General features: G+C 48.2%; 1 protein-coding gene across 1 annotated transcript in view; it reads right to left on the bottom strand.

Moving 5' to 3' along the window:
* RAPSN (receptor associated protein of the synapse) overlaps nucleotides 1-25,474 on the bottom strand; it is a 230,350-nt gene that overhangs the window by 33,570 nt on the left and 171,306 nt on the right. Inside the window, exons 2-5 of the mRNA XM_063944580.1 lie at nucleotides 20,591-20,929; nucleotides 7,615-7,773; nucleotides 3,943-4,041; nucleotides 1,512-1,634 (exon numbers count right to left, since the gene is read on the bottom strand). Of these exons, the coding sequence (XP_063800650.1) occupies nucleotides 1,512-1,634; nucleotides 3,943-4,041; nucleotides 7,615-7,773; nucleotides 20,591-20,929 (720 nt within the window). The remainder of the gene's footprint in view (nucleotides 1-1,511; nucleotides 1,635-3,942; nucleotides 4,042-7,614; nucleotides 7,774-20,590; nucleotides 20,930-25,474) is intronic.

Raw genomic sequence — 25,474 nt, 5'->3', positions numbered from 1 at the left:
ATCTGCGTGCATTCCTGAATCAGGACAGGGAAGGAGCAGGGCAGCAATGAGACAGGTAGCAGGACAGCAATGAGATAGCCATATCAGAGTCCAAAGGAGGGGAGGTTTTGTAAGAGGAGAGGATGCTCAATCATGTCGAAGGCTGCTGAAAGAGTGATCGATCCATCTACTGTATATTCTACACTTCTCTCTTGTAACTAGTGTTGTTTGCTTCCAGCAGGCAGCAGTGTTATCTGTGCCCTGCCCTGTCTAGTGCTTGCAATCAGAATTAACAGAAGGGAGGGGCATTGACAACAATGCTATCCGGTCTCTAGGTCGACCACACTTAGGTCAACAATGTCTAGGTCGACCACTATTGGTCAACAGTAACTAGGTTGACAGGGTTTCTAGGTCGACAGGGTCTCTAGGTCGACATGTTTTAGGTCGACAGGTCAAAAGGTCGACATGAGTTTTTCGCAAATTTTTTTTTTTTTTTACTTTTTCATACTTAACGATCCATGTGGACTATGATTGGGAATAGTAACCTGAAGCATGCGAGGGGACACGGTGCACTAATTCGTGTTTCCGGACACTGGCCCTCATTCCAAGTTGTTCGCTCGCTAGCTACTTTTAGCAGAAATGCAAACACAAAGCCGCCGCCCTCTGGGAGTGTATCTTAGCTTAGCAGAATAGCGAACGAAAGATTAGCAGAACTGCTACTAAATAATTCTTTGCAGTTTCTGAGTATCTCCAGACCTACTCCTAGACTGCAATCACCTCAGTCCGTTTAGTTCCTGGTTTGACGTCACAAACACGCCCTGCGTTCGGCCAGCCACTCCCCCGTTTCTCCAGCCACTACTGTGTTTTTATCTGGCACGCCTGCGTTTTTTAGCACACTCCCTGAAAACGGCCAGTTTCCGCCCAGAAACACCCACTTCCTGTCAATCACACTACGATCAGCTTGTGTAAATCTACAAAGTTTTGTGTGAAAGTACTTAGCGCATGCGTGCTGCGTACCATGCGCATTTTTGCCATTTTTTCACTTGATCGCTGCACTGCGAAAATCGGCAGCGAGCGAACAACTCGGAATGACCACCACTGTACAGAGAAAACGACATCCAAATTTTTAAAACTCATGTCGACCTTTTGGCCTGTCGACCTAGAAACCCTATTGACCTAGAATCCCTGTCGACCTAGTTACTGTCGACCAATACTGGTCGACCTAGAAACTGTCGACCTTCCATACCACACCCGACAACAATGCATATGAGCGACACTATACAATAAGAGAGCAGTACTGGGCATTGGGGTCTTTGGATTAGGTGTAATGTGCATCACAGCTAAGAGCCTTTTCTTCCGGGGGAGATGTATCAAGCCTTGGAGAGAGATAAGGTGATGTGATATAAAGTGCCAAACTATCAGCTCCTCTAATTTTTCACAGCTGTTTGGTTGGCACTTTATCTCTCTCCAAGGTTTAATACATCTACCCCGCAGTTTTCTAATTTACATTCCTATTGGAACCCTCACAATACCTTGTCCATTTCCTTTTGGTGCAGCCAACATTTAGCAACTCCCATCAACACTTGGGTTTGGCCCATCCTGTTCCCGATCTCTGTCATGATGCTCATGGACGAATCATATCGAGGTATTGCTTTCTGAGAACAAGAAACAGAATCTGTCGTAAGTCCCTTGAAACAGGCCTGAACCCTAAGCACAGTGAAGACAGGCATTATATGGGATGAACCAATATTTATGAGAATACAGCCTATCAATTTAAAAGAAACTAGAGACATCAAGGAGGCATGGGGCACTACCGTGCCTCAGTGATGTGAATATTGTTTAATTGTACAAATGGCATAGGTGACTGGTACACTCTAAACCAGCGGTGGCCAACCCGCGGCTCTCAAGCCGCATGCGGCTCTTTCATCCGCCACATGTGGCTCTTTCATCCGCCGCATGCGGCTCGGATGGCTCCTGGCCACCGCTGCCCGGCACACATACTTGTCTCGTCTCCGGCGGCGGTGTCTCTTCAATTCAGCGCCGGTCCGTGAGCCAATCAGAGCTCGCGGACCGGCAGCTGAGGCTCCTGACTGGCTGCCGGACCACGAGCTTTGATTGGCTCACGGACCGGCGCCTAATTGAAGAGAGATACCACCACAGGAGAGTGAGGGGCTGGAGAGGCGCGTGCAGCAGCGCGGTGAGCAGCATGGGGGGAAGGGGAGGGGGGAGACATGTATATCTGGCACTGGGGTCATATCTGGCACTGTGGGGACATATATATTTGGCACGGGGGGCATAGCTGGCTCTGGGGACATGTATATCTGGCACTGTGGGGACATATATATTTGGCACTGGGGGCATAGCTGGCTCTGGGGACATGTATATCTGGTACTGTGGGGACACTGGCACTGGGGGCATATCTGGCACTGTGGGGACACTGGCACTGGGTGCATAGCTGGCACTGTGAGGACATGTATATCTGGCACTGTGGGGACATGTATATCTGGCACTGGGGGCATATCTGGCACTGTGGGGACACTGGCGCTGGGGCCATAACTGGCACTGTGGGGACACTGGCACTGGGGGCATAGCTGGCACTGTGGGGACATGTATATCTGGCATTGGGGGCATAGCTGGAACTGGGGGGACACTGCACTGGGGGCATAGCTGGCACTGTGAGGACATGTATATCTGGCACTGTGGGGACATGAATATCTGGCACTGGGGGCATATCTGGCACTGTGGGGACACTGGCACTGGGGGGCATAGCTGGCACTGTGCGGACATGTATATCAGGCATTGGGGGCATAGCTGGCACTGGGGGGACATGTATATCTGGCATTGGGGGCATATCTGGCACTGGGGGCATATCTGGCACTGTATGGACATGTATATCTGGCACTGGGGGCATAGCTGGCACTGGGGGGACATGTACATCTGGCATTGGGGGCATATCTGGCACTGGGGACAGAGATGGCACTGTGGGGACATGTATATCTGGCACTGGGGGCATATCTGGAACTGTGGGGACATGTATATCTGGCATTGGGGGCATATCTGGCACTGGGGGCATAGCTGGCACTGGGGGGACATGTACATCTGGCATTGAGGGCATATCTGGCACTGTGGGGACAAGTATATCTGGCACTGGGGGGCATATCTGGCACTGGGGGGATATATATATCTGGCACTGGGGACATAGCTGGCACTGTGGGGACATGTGTATCTGGCATTGGGGGCATATCTGGCACTGGGGACAGAGATGGCACTGTGGGGACATATATATCTGGCACTGGGGGCATATCTGGAACTGGGGGGACATGTATATCTGGCCCTGGGGCATATCTGGCACTGTGAGGCAGAGATGTATTTGGCACTGTGGGGCAGATATGCAATTGGCACTGTGGGGCATATGTGTACTTGGCACTATGTGGCATATGTGTACTTGGCACTGTGGGGCATATGTGTATCTGGCACTGTGGGGACATGTGTATCTGGCACTGGGGGCATATATGTATCTGGCACTGTGGGGACATGTGTATCTGGCACTGGGGGCATATATGTATCTGGCACTGTGGGGACATATGTTTCTTTCAGTGTGGAGGAACCCATATATTGGCATTTTTATATGTATGTGGCACTGTACTGGGGCATTATATGTATGTGGCACTGTACAACATGACTAAAAATTGGGTTGTGAGTCTATGACACAAGGTCATACTCCTACAAACGTCATACCGAAAGGTGTGCGCACAAAAACGGGGTGTGGCTTTGTGACAACTAGGCCACTCCCCCATTTTTGCACGCGCGCCTTCGGCGCGCATATGGTAGTTGCTCTTCCCCTTGACTACAGATCTTTTCTGGCTCTTTGCCTCTGACTGGTTGGCCACCCCTGCTCTAAACAGCATGATAAGCCAACAGGGTGCACATGTAACAGATTCCACTAGTTACCCAAATACTAACCTCAATGTCTCCATGACTCCTATGGATATCAGCAAAGCACAGAAGACAGAGAGCTTGTAGAGGGCGGTCTCCATGCTGTAAAGCTATCTTCATCGATTCCTAGAATCCAAGACATTTTATATAAATATAAAACACGTTAACGAGAGGCCTTTAACCTCCAAAACCTTAGTGAGGTTAGAACTATGCAAATTGATTGTGATATGTAACAATCAAACAGACATTTTTATAGAATTATTTGGAATCTGGTTTATTTTGCAATGAAAGGAACATTATGGAGGGAATTCAATTAGCCGCTGTAAGTTACCACGGCTAATTGATTCCCAGGGGACTTATTCAATAAGCCTCGATAGCTGGCAGTATCAGGCATTTTTTTTTCACCTGCCCGGAGGCAAAAGATAAAAAAATCCCCAAAACTGACCACAATCACGAAAACACATGGGCCCTCATTCCGAGTTGTTCGCTCGTTGCCGATTTTCTCTATATTGCGATTAGTTGCTTACTGCGCATGCGCATGGTTCGCAGAGCGCATGCGCTTAGTTATTTTACTCAAAAGTTAGGTATTTTACTCACGGCATTACGAGGATTTTTCTTTGTTCTGGTGATCGGAGTGTGATTGACAGGAAGTGGGTGTTTCTGGGCGGAAACTGGCCGTTTTATGGGTGTGTGTGAAAAAACGCTGCCGTTTCTGGGAAAAACGCGGGAGTGTCTGGAGAAATGGGGGAGTGTCTGGGTGAACGCTGGGCGTGTTTGTGGCGTCAAACCAGGAACGAAACTGACTGAACTGATCGCAGTGGCAGAGTAAGTGTGGAGCTACTCAGAAACTGCTAAGAAATTTCTATTCGCAATTTTGCGAATCTTTCATTCGCAATTCTGCTATGCTAAGATACACTCCCAGAGGGCGGCGGCTTAGCGTGTGCAATGCTGCTAAAAGCAGCTAGCGAGCTAACAACTCGGAATGAGGGCCATGGTACTTATCCTGGATCCTATGTTTTTCGCACAAAAACGGGTACGTTTTTGAGCGGAAAAAAACGTGACTCAACTGAATTGCCCGATAACACCATTAGGCAATAAATCACATAAAATTCCGTTTTGTCTGGTTTTTTTGTACAAACTTTTTGTGATCAGGGCTGTTTTAACAGAATTGTAGGCCCTTAGCAAAACAATGCACTGGGGCCCCTACACAGGAACCAATCAAAACAAATTATAACATGCTGCTTCTGCATTCCTGTGCCATCTCTCCACATTCTTCCATACAGTAAATGGCTGTCAACACTCTGATTGGTGGATAGCTCCAGACATCCACCAATCAGCATGCTGACAGCCATTCACTGCAGGCTGGGAGCCAGGTAGAGAAAGCTGCTATGATTGTGTGACCACCAGTGATGTGCAGTGAGGTCACAGGCTGGGGAGGCACTGATTGATTGATATATATATATATATATATATATATATCAATCAATCAATGCAATACTCATCCCAGCGGCCCTCCTCTCTCACCTGCGTGTCAGTGTAGGCACTGCTGATGACTGGCTCCACCACTGCTCACGAACGGGACCCACTCCACCGCTGCTCACCGCCAGGACCCGCTCCAACGCCGGGACCCGCTCCACTGCTGCTCACCGCCGGGGCCAGCTCCACCGCTGCTTACCGCCGGGATCCGCCGCCACTTTCGCCCGTCGTGCCGCGTATGGGTGATTGGACAGCGGATCCAGCACTGGATCCACTGTCCAATCACAGATGCCTCACTGACATGGGGGTGGTGTCCCTGTCAGCGAAGCACTTGTAGATGTGCCGCTTTCAGCATTTTTTTTAATGGGCTTTTACAGTTCAGTGTTTGCCCCCCCACCCCCACCCCCACCCCCTCCGCTCTATCCCCCGCACCCATTGTCTACGGGATGCACTGCTATCAGTGCCTCCCAAACTAATTTAAGAAGTTAAAATTATTATAATAAAATAAAGAAGATACTTATGACACAGAATATTTGTCATAATAAGTATCTTATTTGTATTATGTAATAATCACAGGGGAGGCACTGCCTGATTGCACGTCCCTGGTGGCCACCACCCACCCCTGCTCGGTGGCCCCTAAAATTGTGGGGCCCTGGGCAACTGTCCAGTCTGCCTGTATGTTTAAATAGCTGTGGATCAATTATATTGCTGTGAATAGCTGTGAATAGCTATGGATCAATAGCTACAGAACCTATGTAATTCATGTGTCCCAGTATAAAGGGATACTGTGGTAAGCCTATATAAAATATTATTTTGTTACGCTTTTGCAATATTGCATGGAGAATAGTGATGTGATAATTTGAATTGTTTACCTGGTGATGTCATGTGGCCTGTTTAGTGCGTATGGCTAGACAGACATGATAGTGATAATAATAAACACAATTAGATAATTACAATAAACACATTCTAATTATCCATGCAGGCCCTGGGACTCATCTGGTTTATGAGGTGTGTCACCTGATCTAGTAACTTTTGCTTCTGGTGGCATAAGACCCTGGAGAAGACTGAAAACACTCAGGCAACATTGAAAGATTGGTAAGGCAGCTGTTGTGACAAGAAGTGTCAGCCGCCCAGGGAGCTGCACTGTTCAGCCTTTCTACTTTTACACTTCTCCAGGCTGCACAGGAAAAAGCAAACCATCCCCAGAACTGGAGAAGCAGCATGTTATACCCAGGGTGGGACTGGCCCATAAGAGTACAGGGGAATACCCTGGTGGGGCCAACTGCCTGTGGGCCTTAACCCATCCTCTGTTAGGTCCCAGACTGTTCATTTGTATTATACATGGGTGGTCATTCCGAGTTGATCGCAGCCAGCAACTTTTTGCTGCTGCTGCTGCTGCGATCAACTAGTCCACGCCTAAGGGGAAGTGTATTTTAGCTTAGCAGGGCTGCGATCGCTTGTGCAGCCCTGATAAGCTAAAAAATATTCAAGCAGAAGAAGACTAGCCCTATACATACTTACCTAGTGCAACAATCTCTGCGATGCTGGAGCCAGCTCTGACGGCAGACATCCGCCCTCCGTTATGCTGGACACGCCTGCGTTTTGCTCACCACTCCATGAAAACGGTCTCCAACACTCCGGATCCGCCCAGGTAAGCCTTCTTCCTGTCAATCTTCTTTGCGGTCTGTCCTGCGACCGCTTTCTTCTTTAGACACGACGTAACCCGGCGACCCATGTCGCCAGGCAACATTGCGCACGCGCACTGCAGCCGCCGCGCATGCGCCTTCCGCAGCTGTTCGCACCGCAGCGATAAACCGCTGCGTGCGAACGGGTCGGAATGACCCCCATTGTTACTTATAGTATTACCTTGTAGAGTAGGAACATGAATGAACATGGGTGTTTGGTTTGTTTCTATAGAAACGACACCAAGATCCTTCCTCCGGCCAATCAAATCTCAAGGTTGGGTCAACATATATACTGTTACTTTATATGGGCCCAGGCATTGTAGTACTCATGTTGTCTGCAGCCTATGTCCTCTCTAATAGTTGGCCAAGCCTCTGTGGTGGCATGTGACACCGCTTAAATATGGACCCCTACTGCTTCATCCCGCCGGTGGGCCCATCATGTCCCAGTCCGACACTGGTTAGTGTTACCTCATTAGTGGACACCTACTAATTGTAAGTGCATTTGAAAATGTATTGCATTTATTTTTGTGCCTCATACCTCACAACACTCCATTGCATCTGTTAATCGAGCCAGCTTGCGGTACGCCACTGCCATGTGGTACTGGCTCATTGCTCGGTATTTGAGGCTCCAGCCTTTCCCGTAGTCGTTGACGAGCTCAGCCGCTTTACACGGAAAGAATAGAGCCTTTTCTAAGTCCTGCAGCAAAGACACCAGTTATTGAATGGGAGTTGACAGTGCCACTACATTAAGGCAGCCAACTTTATTAAATGGTTATCGTTTAATTCTATAAATGTTTTCCTGCAGCAACAAGAAAACAAACAAACAAACAAACAAACAAAAAAAAGGATTCTCCTTTACAATAATGGCTTTCATTAGAATCAGTTGGACTGCTGGGGAACTGGTATATGGGACCTACATGCCCAATTAGATAAAACATTTTTCGGATATCAGCAATGGATTTCCTGCTGAGTGTTTGAGTCTATACCCCCCACGAAGTACAAGAAATTAACAAAAAGACGAAATGCGTTGGGATGAGCTGTGGAACCTCACTCCTTGATGCATATTACAGATAAGCTTTTAGAAATATTTTTAATGTAATATTTTGAAAAAAACAAAACACGGCTCATATATTGAATGCAACTTCTTAAAGCTGGTACGGAGATATTATTACTCTTGGTATTTTTTTATCCACATTGGGTGATTTTTTTCATATTTATAGTTTTTCACAATTCTAAATGTATGTTGTCGCGCCGCTGGACACTGAAGAGGAGACGAGCCGTCCTCGAAGACGGAGCAGTAAGCAGCATCCTTATCATGCAACAGGAGGTAAGTGTGCGCTGAGCTGGGCTGAGGAGACATGGGTCAGGGGTGGGAGAGCTGGAGCTCAAGACACGGACTCAGGAGTCAGAGGGTGAGGCTGGGAGACACAGAGTAAGGGAGAGTAAGGGAGAGTATGATAGACAGTGTGAGGAGGAGGCTGATGGACACAGAGTGAGGGGGGATGTCTAATGGACACAGGGTGAGGGGGGAGTCTGAAGAACACAGAGTAAGGGGGAGGCTGAAATATACAAAGGAAGGGGGAGGCTGAAAGACACAGAGTGAGGGGGGAGGATGAAAAATACAGGAGTCAGGAGCCTGGAGTGACGGGGCAGGAGGCTGGAGAGATGCAAAGGACTGAAGACAGAGGGAACAGTAGGCTGGAGACACAGGGAAGGAGGCTGGAGTGACAGGACGGGAGTGACAAAGAGGGCAGGAGGTTGGAGTGACGCAGAAGGCAGGAGGCTGGATGTCAGACTTGGTTTTGTCTGTGTCCCCGGAGGGGGCGCTAGTGGGTCAGTGGAGGTGGATGGGAGAAAACGAGGAGGCTGGATTATGTTTCTGCGCATGAGCGCAATGATATTTATTAAACAGATGGTTCACAAAACGGCAGCAGAAAATAACAGTAGGAAATGCAAATGTCAATTGTACAGCGTGGCAGCTGAAAGTCTATGGTAACAGAATGAATGGTGACTGATGAAATAATAACCGGTAGTGATGATAACAGATGAGTGATAATTTGGCAGAGAATATTCTGGTATGGGAACCAGAGCAGATTAAAACATGGAACCAGCAGAGATGGTGTTGTATAGCAAACCTGGTAGCAGAGGCAGGAGTCTGACTCACAGTGCAGGTGATGAGGCACTGGCAGCAAGCAAGCTGTATCACAGGTGGAGAGATGGAACACACCTGGAGTCAGTCTCTACTGCTAGGCTGAAGCACACAGAGATGGTGATGAGTGTGAAGCCTGTAGATGGAAGCAGGTATTGCTGGGGCTTGAAGTTCCACGGAGCTGTGAAAAGTAACCAGGAGTACAAAGTCTCAGGTAGAAAGCCAGGAACACGGAACAGCAGGTAGGTATCCAGGTACACGGAGGAAACAGGAACCAGATCCTTACACATGAGTCGCAGGAGTGACACAAAGTTCAGGATGCCTGCAGACTGATCCTGCAGCTTCATATATACCCCTTGTTAAACAGTCATTGGTGGAGTGAGGAAAAGTGGGTGCGGCCAAGCACCGGATTGGCCGCCGTATGCTGACTGCTGGAGGCTGTCATGGCGGCGCCCATGCCGCGGCCTAGCGGGAACGCGGCGTGCTACACGCCCGCTATCACAGGAGCGCTCCCAGGCCCAGGATGGCGTCTGATGGCAGAGACGCGGACGACAGATGAACGCAGGGACCCAGGACGGAGTCCGCAGCGGCGGACAGATGTCAGCTTGGTGAGTCGATTCCTGACAGTACCCCCCCCTTTAAGGGTGGGCACCGAACACCCACGTGGCTTGGAAGGATGAGTGTTATGGAAGACACGGACCAACCTTGGAGCATGGACATCCAACGAATTTACCCAACTTCTCTCCTCTGGGCCATAACCGGACCAATCGACAAGGTATTGAAGACGTCCATACCGGCAACGGGAATCCAGAATCTTGCCAATCTCGAACTCCACGCCCCGCTGAGTTCGAACTTTGGGGCCAACTGGAAGAGCTCTTTGGAAATGATTCAGGACTAAAGGTCTGAGGAGAGAAACATGAAAAGCATTAGGTATTCGCAGAGAAGGTGGTAACTTCAGCTTGTAGGCCACAGGGTTGATGACTCTTTCGACAGGAAAGGGGCCAATGAAACGTGGTGCAAATTTCATAGACGGGACCCTAAGACGGAGGTTCCGGGTAGACAGCCAAACCTTGTCCCCAGGTTTCAGGCTAGGAACTGCGCGTCTTTTGCGATCAGCAAAGTATTTATACCGGCTGGAGGCCTTTTTGAGAGAAATGTGAATCTTCCTCCAGATTGAAGAAAACTGACTCAGGGCAGTAGTGGCGGCAGGAACATCCATGTGAGGGAGTTCTTGGAAGTCTGGAACACGAGGATGTTGCCCATATACTGCAAAGAATGGAGTTGTCTCAGTAGCAGTGTGGTAGCGGAAGTTGTGGGCAAACTCGGCCAATGGGAGCAGATCAAACCAGTCATCCTGAGAAGATGAAATATACAATCTTAAAAATGTCTCTAGTTCTTGATTTACCCTCTCTGTCTGCCCATTCGTCTGAGGGTGGTAAGATGACGAGAACTTCAGTTTAACCTGCATGGCAGAACAGAGAGCCCTCCAAAACCTCGCTACAAACTGTACACCTCGGTCGGATATTATTTCTGAGGGTAGACCATGTAAGCGGAAAATCTCCCGTAGGAAGATTTGGGCGAGTTTTGGGGCAGAAGGGAGACCCTGGAGAGGAACAAAATGGGCCATCTTGGTAAATCTGTCCACTACAACCCAGATGGTATTGTATCCTTGAGAAGGAGGAAGGTCGGAGATAAAGTCCATGGACAGGTGTGACCAAGGGCGACTAGGAATAGACAATGGTTGTAACTGACCTGCTGGAGACTGACGAGGAGTCTTGTGCTGCACACACTTAGGACAGGATGCTACGAAATCCTTGATGTCAGCTTTCATCTTTGGCCACCAGTATGTCTCAGAGAGGAACTTGAAGGTTTTCAGGACACCGGGATGACCAGTGAACTTGGATTGATGGCCCAAGACAGCAACTTGGGACGGAGTTCTGGGGAAACAAAAGTCTTACCAGGAGGAGGAGCTGGGGAGACTTGAGATGCAGCAAATACCACTGGACTCAGGATGGAATGTGGAACTGAGTCAGGCGTTTCCTCTTCGGATTCCATAGATCGGGATAAGGCGTCAGCTTTAACATTCTGCGAACCTGGGCGGAAATGAAGCTTAAAGTTAAAACGTGAGAAAAACATAGCCCACCTGGACTGGCGAGGATTAAGGCACTGGGCTGCCTTTAAATATAGCAGATTTTTATGATCCGTGTAGATGTTGAACGGATGTTTGGCCCCTTCCAGGAGATACCTCCATTCCTCGAGGGCCAGCTTAATCGCCAGTAGTTCTTGATCTCCAATGGAGTAGTTAGCTTCTGCAGGGAGGAATTTACGAGAATAAAATCCACAGGGGTGGATTTTCCCATCGGTTCCCTTCTGGGAGAGAACAGCTCCAACTCCAACTGTAGAGGCATCCACCTCCAACTCGAACGGTCTGTTTACATCTGGCTGGGACAGAACTGGAGCAGACATAAAGGCCAGCTTGATCTTCTGGAAGGCCGCTAAAGCCTCTTCTGACCAGTTGGAATGGTCTGCCCCTTTCCGAGTTAAGTTGGTAATAGGAGCGATGATAGTGGAGAATCCCCGAATAAATTTCCTATAGTAGTTGGCAAATCCCAGGAACCGCTGAATAGACTTGAGAGAATTTGGAATGGACCAATTGGCAATGGCTTCCAACTTTGTCGGGTCCATCTGGAGATCCGATCCGGAAATTATATAACCCAGGAAGGGTATAGAGGAAACTTCAAAGGTACACTTGGATAGTTTACCGTAGAGCCGGTTCTCACGAAGACGTCGGAGGACTTCACGGACTTGTAGACGATGAGAGGGAAGATCTTGGGAGAAGATGAGGATATCATCCAGATAAACAACGAGGTATTTATACAGAACGTCACGGAAGATTTCGTTCACAAAGTGTTGGAACACTGCTGGGGCATTACTCAACCCGAATGGCATTACCAGGTACTCGTAATGACCATCTCGAGTGTTAAAAGCTGTCTTCCATTCGTCACCACTCCGGATTCTGATGAGGTTGTAGGCACCGCGGAGATCTAGCTTGGTGAAGATGCGGGCTCCTTTAACTCTGTCAAATAATTCGGTAATGAGTGGTAATGGATAACTATTTTTAATGGTAATGTCATTGAGACCCCGGTAGTCAATGCATGGACGCAGTCCTCCATCCTTCTTTTTAACAAAGAAGAAGCCTGCACCAGCGGGTGATGATGAAGGACGGATGAATCCCTTCTGTAAATTTTCCCGGATGTAGTCGCTCATCGCTTCAGTTTCAGGAACAGATAACGGGTAGGTACGCCCCCTAGGTGGCTTCTTGCCAGGAAGGAGATCGATGGGACAATCCCATTCTCTATGGGGCGGCAGGACATCCGCGGCCTTTTCACTGAAGACATCAGAGAAATCTTGATAAGCCGCAGGAAGACTTGACTGGGTTTTTACTTCAGTAGACTTGATTGGACAAACTTGGGCTAAACAGGACTGATGGCAATGTGAACCCCATGAAGTAAGTTGTAACGTTGACCAGTCAAACTGTGGATTGTGTAGCTGGAGCCAGGGCATGCCCAAAACGATCTCCTGGGTGGCTTGAGGAATGACTAAGAACTTTATTAATTCTGAGTGTAGGAACCCAACTCCCAAAACCACTGGTGCAGTTTGGTGAGAAATATTCCCCTTGGAGATTCGGCTACCATCCACGGCGGTAATATAGACTGGGTAAGAAAGTTCACATACAGGCAAGCAAAATTTATTTACCGCAGCTTGGGTGATGAAATTTCCTGCGGCTCCACAGTCCACTAATGCTGATGCAGACTGAAGCCCAACTGAAGTCTCTAAAGTCACAGGAAGGATAAGGTCTTGATTAGAAGGAGCTTGTCTAGAAGATCCCAACTTGACTCCTCCTTTACAAGTCAGGATCTGGCGTTTCCCGAACGCACTGTGCAGGAATTAATCTGGTGACCTGCAGCCGCACAATAAAGACAAAGTCTCTCACAAAGTCTTCTTGACCGCTCCTCAGGAGTTAGGCGGGACCTATTTATTTGCATAGGCTCATCAGAAGGTGGAGACTGGAACTGTACGGAAGGTATCATCCTTGATCTGCGTGGCTCACTCCGAGCACGTACATTGTTGCGTTCGCGGATGCGAGAGTCCAACTTGATGCACAGGGAAATTAAATCAGACAATTGTACAGGAAGATCGCGGGTTGCCAGTTCGTCCTTGATCCGATCAGAGAGTCCATGCCAGAAAGCTGCTACCAGGGCTTGATTGTTCCACTGAATCTATGCGGCCAACGTCTGGAACTGGATGACATATTGTCCCATACTACGGGTACCTTGACGAAGTTGGATTAGGTCTGCAGAAGCTGATGTTGCACGACCAGGCTCGTCAAAGATCCGTCTGAAGGTTGACACGAATTCTGTATAGTTGTTAATCAGAGGGTCGGCACGTTCCCACAGAGGAGACACCCAACTCAAAGCAGATCCAGAAAGTAGAGAGATGATGTAGGCAACCTTGGATCTTGACGTGGGGAAATTATGTGACAACAATTCAAACTGGATTTCACATTGGTTGAGAAACCCGCGACATAACTTTGGGCTGCCATCATACTTGCTTGGCACGGGCAGGTGCAGACGTGACACTGGAGCTGATGCAGCCGGCATAGAGGAACTCACAGTACTGGCAGGTGCTGGAGTAACAGGAACTGTAGAAGTGTGTACACTAGGCAGGGATTGCTGTAGTGTATCTATCCGGGAGGACATCCCTTGCAGGAACTGGAACATCTGCTGCTGCGCAGCCTCTTGACCATCCAGACGGGAGACCAGATTTTGCAAGGCCTCTGACCCCACACTCCGTCCACCATCCGAGTCCATCGATCCTGAACTTACTGTCAGACTTGGCTTTGTCTGTGTCCCCGGAGGGGGCGCTAGTGGGTCAGTGGAGGTGGATGGGAGAAAACGAGGAGGCTGGATTATGTTTCTGCGCATGAGCGCAATGATATTTATTAAACAGATGGTTCACAAAACGGCAGCAGAAAATAACAGTAGGAAATGCAAATGTCAATTGTACAGCGTGGCAGCTGAAAGTCTATGGTAACAGAATGAATGGTGACTGATGAAATAATAACCGGTAGTGATGATAACAGATGAGTGATAATTTGGCAGAGAATATTCTGGTATGGGAACCAGAGCAGATTAAAACATGGAACCAGCAGAGATGGTGTTGTATAGCAAACCTGGTAGCAGAGGCAGGAGTCTGACTCACAGTGCAGGTGATGAGGCACTGGCAGCAAGCAAGCTGTATCACAGGTGGAGAGATGGAACACACCTGGAGTCAGTCTCTACTGCTAGGCTGAAGCACACAGAGATGGTGATGAGTGTGAAGCCTGTAGATGGAAGCAGGTATTGCTGGGGCTTGAAGTTCCACGGAGCTGTGAAAAGTAACCAGGAGTACAAAGTCTCAGGTAGAAAGCCAGGAACACGGAACAGCAGGTAGGTATCCAGGTACACGGAGGAAACAGGAACCAGATCCTTACACATGAGTCGCAGGAGTGACACAAAGTTCAGGATGCCTGCAGACTGATCCTGCAGCTTCATATATACCCCTTGTTAAACAGTCATTGGTGGAGTGAGGAAAAGTGGGTGCGGCCAAGCACCGGATTGGCCGCCGTATGCTGACTGCTGGAGGCTGTCATGGCGGCGCCCATGCCGCGGCCTAGCGGGAACGCGGCGTGCTACACGCCCGCTATCACAGGAGCGCTCCCAGGCCCAGGATGGCGTCTGATGGCAGAGACGCGGACGACAGATGAACGCAGGGACCCAGGACGGAGTCCGCAGCGGCGGACAGATGTCAGCTTGGTGAGTCGATTCCTGACACTGGAGTGTCACGGGGGCAGGAGGTGACACAGGGGTCATGAGTCTGGTTAAACCTCTGTTGTATGATGATGACATTGATTATATTCCTACACCAACAGGCATCTTCCGGACCATGTGATCTCCTACATGAATAGAGAATACCGACTGTCTGTCCATTGAGGATCAATTTCTTTAAAAGTTTACGGTTGCGGTGAAACAACCATAAAGGCAAGGTGTATTTGGACTGGAATGAAGAGGAATGTTCCCAGTGTGAAAAGAAACGCGTGGCGTGTCATGCTGACACAGAACCTGTTTTGAGTGACTACGCCCCTTGTGACATGTGGCCACACCCATTTTTCAGCATGCGCCTTCGGTGAGGGCACAGAGTACCACAAAGAAATTTCCTTTACTTGCACCACTGGTGCTGCATAAGTAATTACTGCTATTGATGTTGGAATGTGACAGCTCAAAACGGTTGAGAAATAAGCTCTGCAGCGAAGGGCAGGGCTGAAAGAGCCTCCTGGTACTTCTAGCCAATTCCGGCAGGGCCGATGGGTAGATGGGCCGAATAGTCTGTGGGAAGGGGTTAAGCACTGTCACCTATGACAACACAAGTTGCTTCCTACTGAATTAACCAGATTTGTAGCACCGAGCAGCCCTCGGGTCACCACTCTTGTGCACGGAGCGGTGATGCTGTCCGTGGACTGCTAAGTTGAGTGTGAGGTCACAAATAATTACAGGTGCTATGGTAATTACGGGCGCTATTAGTAAAGTTTCTAAAAAGGAAAAGTGGCAGTGTCGCCCATAGCAACCAATCAGATCAGCTATCGTTTTCTAGGATGCAATAGAAAAATTATCGCTAGACTCTGATTGGTTGCTATGAGCAACACCACCACTTTTCTTTATTAGTAACTCTAACCCTAAATGTTGTGGATATGGCGCTGCTGTGCTCAGCCTGCCTGATGTGCATTAAGCTGTGTTTGGTGATGGACACGGAATCTAGGATATCTGCATTATTTGTTTTTCATGCATATGCAGTTCTTATAGTTTTATTATGTGAATTTCATCTGTATTACATAATTTCATTTTAGTACAGTTAACGCATTTATATACATAGATTGTATACAAGGAGGGATACTTCAGGTAGAGAACAGTATTTTATAGTCTAATTTATAGGGGTGTGAATCAAAAGGCCGACAGTAAAAAAGGTCGTCAGTGCCTAGGTCGATCATGTTTTTTGGGGTGTTACATTTTAGCTTCCAGCACCTGGAAACCCAATTAGTGTCCCGCATCGCTCGTCATGCTTCGGGCCTAGGTCGATCCAAAAAGGTTGACACAGTGACAAGGTCGACTCCGAAATGGTCGACATGTGAAATTGTTGCCATGCGTTTTTCATGTTCTTTGGGGTGTCACATTTTAGCTTCCTGCACCTGAAAACCCAATTAGTGTACCGCTTCGCTCGTCATGCTTCGGGCAAAGTGGCTATCTCGGCTACTGCTGTGCCCGGGACTGGTTACCATTCCCAACTGGAATCTATGTGGATGGAAAAGTATTAAAAAGTAGACATAAAACCAAACAAACCTCATGTCGACCATGTGCTGTGTCGACCATTGCCGTGTCAACCATTTGAACCTGTCGACCTTTTGACCATACCGACCATATGCATGTCGACCTAACATCTGGATGCCAATTTATAGAAGTGACCAGTATAGAATACAGCCTATCAGTGACCAGCGTACCACACAGTAGAGCTGAGTAAGTATAGAACATTACAATGTGTAGGACACTGTTATTGTGAGAACTACAGGTACACCACCGATAATCTGGCACCCTCGGTTCTGTCACTGTGCCGGATTATCAATTTTGCCAGATTATCAGTGGTATCGGCAACGGAGGTGTCGTCGGAATCCTGATCCCCTCTCCCCTGCAGCCTAATGCTATCCAGCATGCCTCCCACAGCCTAACTCCAACCCTGCAGCCTGACTCCCTGCCCTGCAGTCTGACTACCTGCCCACAGCCCGATTCTCTCCCCCATCCACCCCCCGCAGCCTAACTAAGCCTCCTGCAGCCTATCTAAGCCCTCCCGCAACCTAACAGCCACCCATCGCCTAACGTCCCCCCCCCCTCCCCCGACACCTGATGTGTCCAGATTAAAAGAGATGCTGGACCATCAGGTACCGGAAAATCGATGTTGTACCTGTATATACAGTGCATTTTAGTGTGTGCATAATGGGCATATAACTGGGGATGGTGATTTGTGTAACTGTCTGTGTATGTTGAATAGTACGATCTCCATATTATAGGTATTGTGACAGTATGTTATTGTTATTAGCTTAATATTGTTATTCCAGGAACTGAGATTGTGCAACATATTTATCAAACTGTTCCAATGAGGCAAACAAATAAGTTTTGTTGGCACAGCAAAAACTTAAAAAAATATATAAATAACCAGCAATACTATCCCATGGTGGTGGTTCCATTTAAAACTGGCTTTTAATTATAATGGTGTGGCAAACGCTCCTGAGATTGTACATAGGCAACGTTCTATGCACATCAGAGAATTGCCCATTTAGGAAGCCTTTTTGGAAGCTGTAACTTTTGCCCATTTTGATATCATCTGTTGGACACCACCGTCTGACGACAGTGCCAAGGTTCCTTTCTCATGATATGTGATTATACCAGAATCCCAGCATTGGAATCACAGGATTGTTTGTGTTTCCCAGCCATCGTTATGGTAAATAGAGAGATAATGCTAGACAAGTCAACAGCCTGTATTTCCTCTCAGGCGGAATCTGCTGCATGGCCTTAATACTGAAAGCTCTGCAGGATTATCTCAAAATGCCGACTGTCATCAAGGACTCAGGGGTCTACCCATTATTGTGATAGTACCCTGTTAATTATAGATCTGGCTCCCTGTGAATTGTGGCATCAGCCACAATTCTACCAGAGCAATTCAGTATTTCCCCGGGGGTTGGGACAGCTGTCTCTGGGATCCTTAACACTGCCCATCTTCAACACATGAACTGGTACGCTGACGAATTCCTCTTTGTAACCCGGACCTCCTTCCCAAAGAAAGAAGCGGGGCTTTGTGAACGGATTGGGTATGGTTTACCGGCGCCGGGGATCCCGGTGGTCAGCATACCGACCGTGGGATCCCGGCAGCAGAATGCCAGCAGTATGGGGGCTGGAAGGTCTGAGCACAACGAAGCTCCTTGTGGGCTTGCTGTGATCGCCACACTGCGGGCTCCCCACAGGATCTATTCTCGCTCGATGGGTGTCGTGGACACCCATGAGTGCCAATAGTCCCTGATAGTCGGCATGCTGACTGCCGGGATTAAGAGGGGGGCGGGATGTAGCTGTCGGTATTGTAACCGGTGGTTTCCTGACAGCAAGGTAAGCGGGAATATCAGGGATTTATTTCCTGCAATACCTATGTAATGAACAGGTCTGATCTTCTACTTTTACAATTTTAGGTGAAATATAATAGTTTTTACAGAAAATAATGGATAATGAATAGGAACTTCAATCACTACAAAGTCCTCACATGTCATAGTGCATTGGAGAGCTTAGTCATGGTGGCCTTAATTGAGCCATTGGTAGAGAGGTTCCATCAGTGTTGCTGGGAGATCTGAGGAGCCCTGCTACTGGTGGGCGTGTACAAGTGTGTGGGTGGATGTGTAGTGGAGAAGGCGGGGCGTACTTACTAAGCCGGTTCCCGCAGCGTTTAGGCCCTAAACTTAAAAGGATGCTTTTAATAGCAAAACACTACCCTTTTAAGTATTGGCCTTTTAAAAGTTGAGCTCAAGCATGCTGGGAATTGGCGGCCTTTCCAAGTAACAATTTTGTTAATAAAACCTGGCACGTCTGTAGCGGAGTTCAGTGTTCATCGGGGTGCAACCAACCATGAGAAAGCCCTGATATCCCTCACTCTTATGAATATTATTATTGGCTGTAAAAATTTTTATTGTAAAACAAGTTAATTGTAATGACATAATATAAATACAGTACAAAGGGCTTTAATGATTTGGGTGCATAAAGGTTCAGTAAAATACAAAATTAGAGTGAATAAAATAATATTGGTGCCGAGGAGGGAAGGGTCTCAGGGGATGTGTAACTAGGGGGCAGGAACCCAGGGCGCAAACCGGAAAGAGGGCACGAAAAAGACAGGTGACAAAATGAACAAAAAGAAATAGAGGATATACAAAATTCTAATAAGAGCTGTGCAATGTTATTTTATATGAATGTATTGTGCTTAGCCTCTCTCTCCCCCAATATACAAGGGAATGTTATATTATACCAGAGCTATGTGTGACAGTATGGTGAGAAGGATGCATGACAGTATGAAAATGGGTCGTGGATTACAATCTTATATCATTACAAAACTCCATGCCGGTGGCGCAGAAATTCCTAGTCACGCCTCTGACTATCAGCAATGTGTGGGGAGCAGTGATTCATAGTTCTGTTTAGTCTTCCCCTGGCCCTTTTCTGTAACTCCAACGCTCTCATCACTGCTGTCTGTAATATTGTATCCGCTCTCCCGTCCCATCTACCTGTATAATATAAATATATGCTGTGTAATATAATATATTATGTATACAGTACAGTGTTTTTCCATCTGTTCTAATTGTGGCCCCTCCCATACGTGGACTTTTCAACTTTCAGCCTCCAATTTCACTGCAGCATTCTGACAGGTAACAACTTCTAAACGCTTCCTGAGCAAATATGGGCTCTAGAGATTTTGGAGGACATTTACTAAGCAGAGATAAGAGTGGAGAAGTGAGCCAGTGGAGAAGTTGCCCCATCAACCAATCAACAGCTCTGTATCATTTTATAGTATACAAATTATAGATGTTACTTCAGCGCTGATTGGTTGCCATGGGCAACTTCTCCACTGGCTCATTTCTCCGCTTTTATCACTGCTTAGTAAATGTCCCCCTTTTGGGCCCTATTTACTAATGCTTGGATGGAGACAAAGTGGATGGAGACAAAGTACCAGCCAACCAGATCCTGACATTTTTCAAACACAGTCTGCAGTATGACTGGAGCTGATTGGCTGGTACTTTATCTCTGTCCACTTTATCTCCATCCAAGCCTTAGTAAATAGACCTACTTGATAAGCAGGGTCTAAATACATTGTGGCACAATTTCTAACGAAAGTGACAATTTTCACCTGTAATTGTAAGTAACATACAAATACAGATGGAGCAATAGTTACTGCAAATGAATTTACAGAGGTCTATTCATGAAGCAGTGAAAAGTGTGGAGAAGTGAGCCAGTTGAGAAGTTGCCCATGACAACCAATCAGCATTGGAGTAACATTTATCATTTGCATACTATACAATTGTACAGAGCAGCTGATTGGCTGCCATGGGCAACTTCTCCTCGGGCTCACTTCTCCACTCTTTTCACTGCTTCATGAATAGACCCCTTATTAGCGCATCGTGGTTAGTTATCTCTGGATATACACACAGACATGCAATGAATGAACCAAACTCCATTTATTGCTTGCTAACCTTGAGCTGCGTGTAGAGCCCCCCAAGGCTGCAGCAGACCCTGCACTCCAACATCTTGTCATCATTATTGTGAGCATATCTGAGAGCCTTCTCAAAGCATTCCAGGGCTTTCTGAAACACGCTGAGACCGAGGTAGGCATTCCCCAGGCTCAGGGACACCTGCCCATTCAGCTGCAGACTGACAGATGTTCCCTGCATGTTCAGGCAAGTCTTGCAGTAGGAGATGGTCTTCTGAAACTCACACAGCTTCTCGTTGCTGCGGGCGAGGTTAAGGTAGCTCTCCGTCAGGTAGTCTGGGTCCTCCAGCTCTCGGGCTGTATCAATCTGGATCACTGCAAACTGAAATTACAGATTTATATACTGTATGTGCATTCTTTTATACACAGGACTACTTTTGCAGGTAAGGCATTGACGTTTCTATAATAGGTGTAATGTGTGCGGTGCACACGGGCCCCTGGGTCCAGAGGGGGCCCACACCGCACACATTACACCCATATTTGAATAATTATCCCTCCAGAGTACAGTGTCGGGCTCTGCATCCATGTTGAAAATGTCCTCCAAAATAGCCGCAGAGCATACGCATTAGTGAATTTGGTCTCCGGACCATGGCGGACGCCATGTTTCCAGAGACCTGCACATGCGCAGTAGACTCCAGCATGATGCAGAGGAGGGGGCCCACCCAGAGTCTGCTCAGGGGCCCCATCCTCTGTTAAAACGTCACATTACACTATAGCAGGGGCTCTCTACTCCAATCCTCAAGCGCCATCAACAGGTCATGCTTCCAGGATTTCTAGATGGACTATTGACTGACCCAGCAAAATATATTAGAAATGGCCATCGGTAGGCTGTCAATCGATGGTGCCATCCGGTTTCCCAATTCATTTTCAGGTACGGTTTGGCTTTATTGTCGTGGGTACCACAACACACAGGCGTAACCCTATTCAGAGTCAGTATGAAACGTAATTTCAATTTGTGACTTTTTCCGAGTTATTACCTCCCGCAAACAACACCCGACTGTCAATCACACACTGCGTCAAATCCGTGCTGCGACCGACCACGGTAAAGCAACTTGACACATACACAAACCTTTGATTGAATGACTTGTATTACAATGCTTACTATAACTGTAAACATTTCTACGGTATATAAGACAAAAGGGGAGCAGGTACAGAAATGAAAAATAGTTGTCGTAGCCTATTGGGATGGTGGTGACAGTAGGGTTGGTTCTAAATCCGAGTGGGAGAAGGGACCTTCTGATGTCACTAGGAAAGGAGACACGTCACCAGGGGGAGGAGCTACGGCCAAATAGGGTACCCTAAAAGTACCCACGCGGGCTTGCTTCGCTCGCCACGCTTCGGGTTACTAAAGGTAATAGTTGGTGGCGTGGATAGTAGAGGAACTATCCCGCTGTCCTAGCTCCTCCCCCTTGTGTCGTGGCTCCTCCCGCTGATGTAAAAGGTCCCTTAGGCCACTTGGATCTAGCATCTACCGTGAGAGTAGGTGCACCGTGGATGTGAAAGTGACTGTTAGGCCACACAGTCCTTACCCATCTTACCCATGAAGCTAGGTTTATTGGTAAACAGCAGGTGTACACAGGGCCGTCTTAACAGCAGTGTAGGCCCCTGGGCACAGCAATGCACTGGGCCCCCTACCCATCCTCCAGCGGTAGGGGTGGGGGGTGCTACCAGCGCAGCTTTGATGTCCCACGGGCAGTAGGGGGTGTTCTATCTTCTGCTCAGCATGTAACAGTAATTTCTGCTATTTACTCCTTTACTGCACAGATGGAGCTAAACTGTAGAAGGGGACATTGGGCTGAATGAAGAAGCCCTGGTACATGACTTCCAGGGTGGTAGGGGGTGTTTAATACGTAGGGGAGGGGTGGATAGTGGAGTGGATTTAATATTTATCATTTTCCGTGGGAGGGAAGCTTGCTGGACTGCAGATATCTCAAGTTCCTGAAAATATATTTCTTAGCTTTGAATGGGATAACAAACTAGAGAGTCTCACCTTTCAGAAGGTTCTGGGGACTTGGGAAACAGAGGCCCTCACTCCGAGTTGATCGGTCGCAAGGCGAATTTAGCAGAGTTACACACGCTAAGCCGCCGCCTACTGGGAGTGAATCTTAGCTTCTTAAAATTGCGACCGATGTATTCGCAATATTGCGATTACTAACTACTTAGCAGTTTCAGAGTAGCTTCAGACTTACTCTGCCTGTGCGATCAGTTCAGTGCTTGTCGTTCCTGGTTGACGTCACAAACACACCCAGCGTTCGCCCAGGCACTCCCACCGTTTCTCCGGCCACTCCTGCGTTTTTTCCGGAAACGGTAGCGTTTTCAGCCACACGCCCCTGAAACGCCGTGTTTCCGCCCAGTAACACCCATTTCCTGTCAATCACATTACGATCGCCGGAGCGATGAAAAAGCCGTGAGTAAAATTACTTTCTACATAGCAAAGTTGGCGCAGTCGCAGTGCGAACATTGCGCATGCGTACTAAGCGGATTTTCATTGCGATGCGATGAAAAATACCGAGCGAACAACTCGGAATGAGGGCCAATGTTCAGGAGCCAAAGCAATTCACCAACAAAAATCTAAAACTGCATATTATGCATGTGTAGCTGGAGCAGGGGCCAGCTGCTGGAAGGCTGATATCTCTGGTTCTGGGCATAATAGAGACAAGCTGCCAGTATCCACTGAAAGCGGAGAGTCACAGCTTTTGGCTTATAACCTCTGAAATACTCTAAGTCAGACAAAACCCAAGATATCAGGCTGGGAAGAGCAATTATAAGGCTTGGTTGGGGACCACTGCTTTCAAGTCAGATATCTCCGGTTCCCGATGGCCGATTTTCAAAAATCTGGTACCTCTGGAAAGAGGGGACCCTCAGCTATCAGCCTAGGGCCCTTATACTCCTGGGGCCCTTGGGCAAGAGCCCATTGAGCCCATACAAAAAGACGGCCCTGGGTGTACAGGTTAATGCAGTAACACAGTGGTAATGCAGCGGTTAACATTAGTGGTATCAAACAGTGGGTAATAGCAAGAATCTGGGAGTATTGCAGCTAATAGGGGTCTCACTTCAGGAGCTCAGTACTATACGTATACCTTCCAACTGTTGGTTTTAGCAATTCGGGACCCTCGCATGCCATAGGTGGGTGCTTGAAAAGGGGACATGGCCTTGGGTGGGAGGGTATAGGGACGTGCCAGCAGCATGGTGCGGAGGGGGAAGGGGGGAGATGTAGGAAGTGCTGTCACTGTTTTGATAAAATTAAAAATATAGAGAAAAGAAGAAAAGGATAGATATACACACTCCAGCGCTAAGGAGAGTACCACATTCACAGAGTAAGTTCAAAAAACTCCATGCAAAAAACTTATCACCAGTGTGGATAATAAGTTAATTAATACTTAACATTAGGGAAGTGATCAACACAAATGTAGAATGGTCTTAATCCGTAGATTTCCACAGTTTACCATATAAAAGGAACAAAAAATATATGATAATGCAGATTATTTAAAACAAGTTTCAAATTTTATTACAGGTATCCACTTACAAACATAGAGTTTGGATTGAGCCTGATATTGTTCCTGTAGTGGCAATTTCAGCATCTAGTAGGTACATCAATTCCAAGTATACCCCGGATCTTTCATGTTGACTCCATAGTAAGGTATATGATACCATAAAAAGAAAAATATATAGATAGTGCAAGTATGTAAAAACAGCCAAAAGATTTTAATACAAATATGCACTTACAAACACTTGAAAAAACACAGCATAACGGGTTCCCCACTGGCAAAACAGCATAGGTGAGTTCCGGAGAGAGAATTGACAGCATAGGAAAGGAATGAGTTAAACATCTTGTGAGGGGTGGACCTAGCTGGAAGGAAAGTACAGCCCTTTGGGAAAAGGGGAGGGTTAGTATATATAGGGAAGGATAGACATTTTGTCTCTCTCTTGTTGGTGAAATTGCCTTTGAGTGGGTGAGTGCTGCGTAGCAGAGCTCCCCATTGTTTATTGTTGAGATTCCAATTTTAAAGAAAAAACGGCAAGCTCTCCCCTGCATTCCTCACTACATTCCTGCTATGTCGTCCTGGGTTTGAATACTTTGACACCGGAGTTTGTTTTTAACAGACCAGGTCAGCCTTGCCGCTGGGGGCTGGGCCGGCTTTGCCGGACGGACACAGGCGGCGGGGTAGGCCGGAGGTCCAGTCAGGCCGCCCGGAGGTGGAAGGGCGGCTGCCCTCGCCTCCGAGCGCGGCGGACGAAGCGGTGGGCGCCTGTCGGTGGAGCCACACTCGGTTCCTTTTAATTCCCCCTCGCTGAGGCCGAATGGAGGTGCCAGGCGGGGGGGGACAGGCAGGAGACGGCGGTTAGCCGAGCGAGGCCTGTCGCGGGGCCTCGCTCGGCAGTTGAATGAAGGAGATGCGGCCGGGAGCTTGCTGGCTGGGAGCAGTGGGACGCGCGCACGAGGTGCGCGCGCGCTCACGCTCGCCTCCGGCGACGCCGTTCGCGCACGTGTGCGCGCAGCGGCGCCGCCAGCCTCCATGTCTCCCCAGATTACTCCCCTGCAGCCGGAGTCCTGCGGGGGGGGGGGGGGGGGGGAGGAGAGGCAGTACATGTAGGGGTGGCAGCAGGGCCGCTCAGGAGGGGTTTAGCGGCGCTGAGAGACGGGGCGTGCGCACGAGGTGCGCGCGAGCCCGTGCTCACTGCAGGCGGCGCCGTTCGCGCGCGTGTGCCGCATGTCTCTTGGTCTCCCCAGCGCACTCCCCTGGAGCCTACTAGCAGTTATTGTGGTGTAGTGGTAAAGTCACTGCACATCTTAGAAGCTGCACGGGGTTCAAATCCAAGCATCTGAGTGTCATTTAAGAAAGGAGTCCGGAGGGGGGCGGGCGGG

This window comes from Pseudophryne corroboree, chromosome 11 (genome assembly GCF_028390025.1).
Source record: "Pseudophryne corroboree isolate aPseCor3 chromosome 11, aPseCor3.hap2, whole genome shotgun sequence".
Lineage (NCBI taxonomy): Eukaryota > Metazoa > Chordata > Amphibia > Anura > Myobatrachidae > Pseudophryne > Pseudophryne corroboree.
Note: the sequence above shows the minus strand (reverse complement) of the source record. Positions and strands in the feature narration are given on the sequence as shown.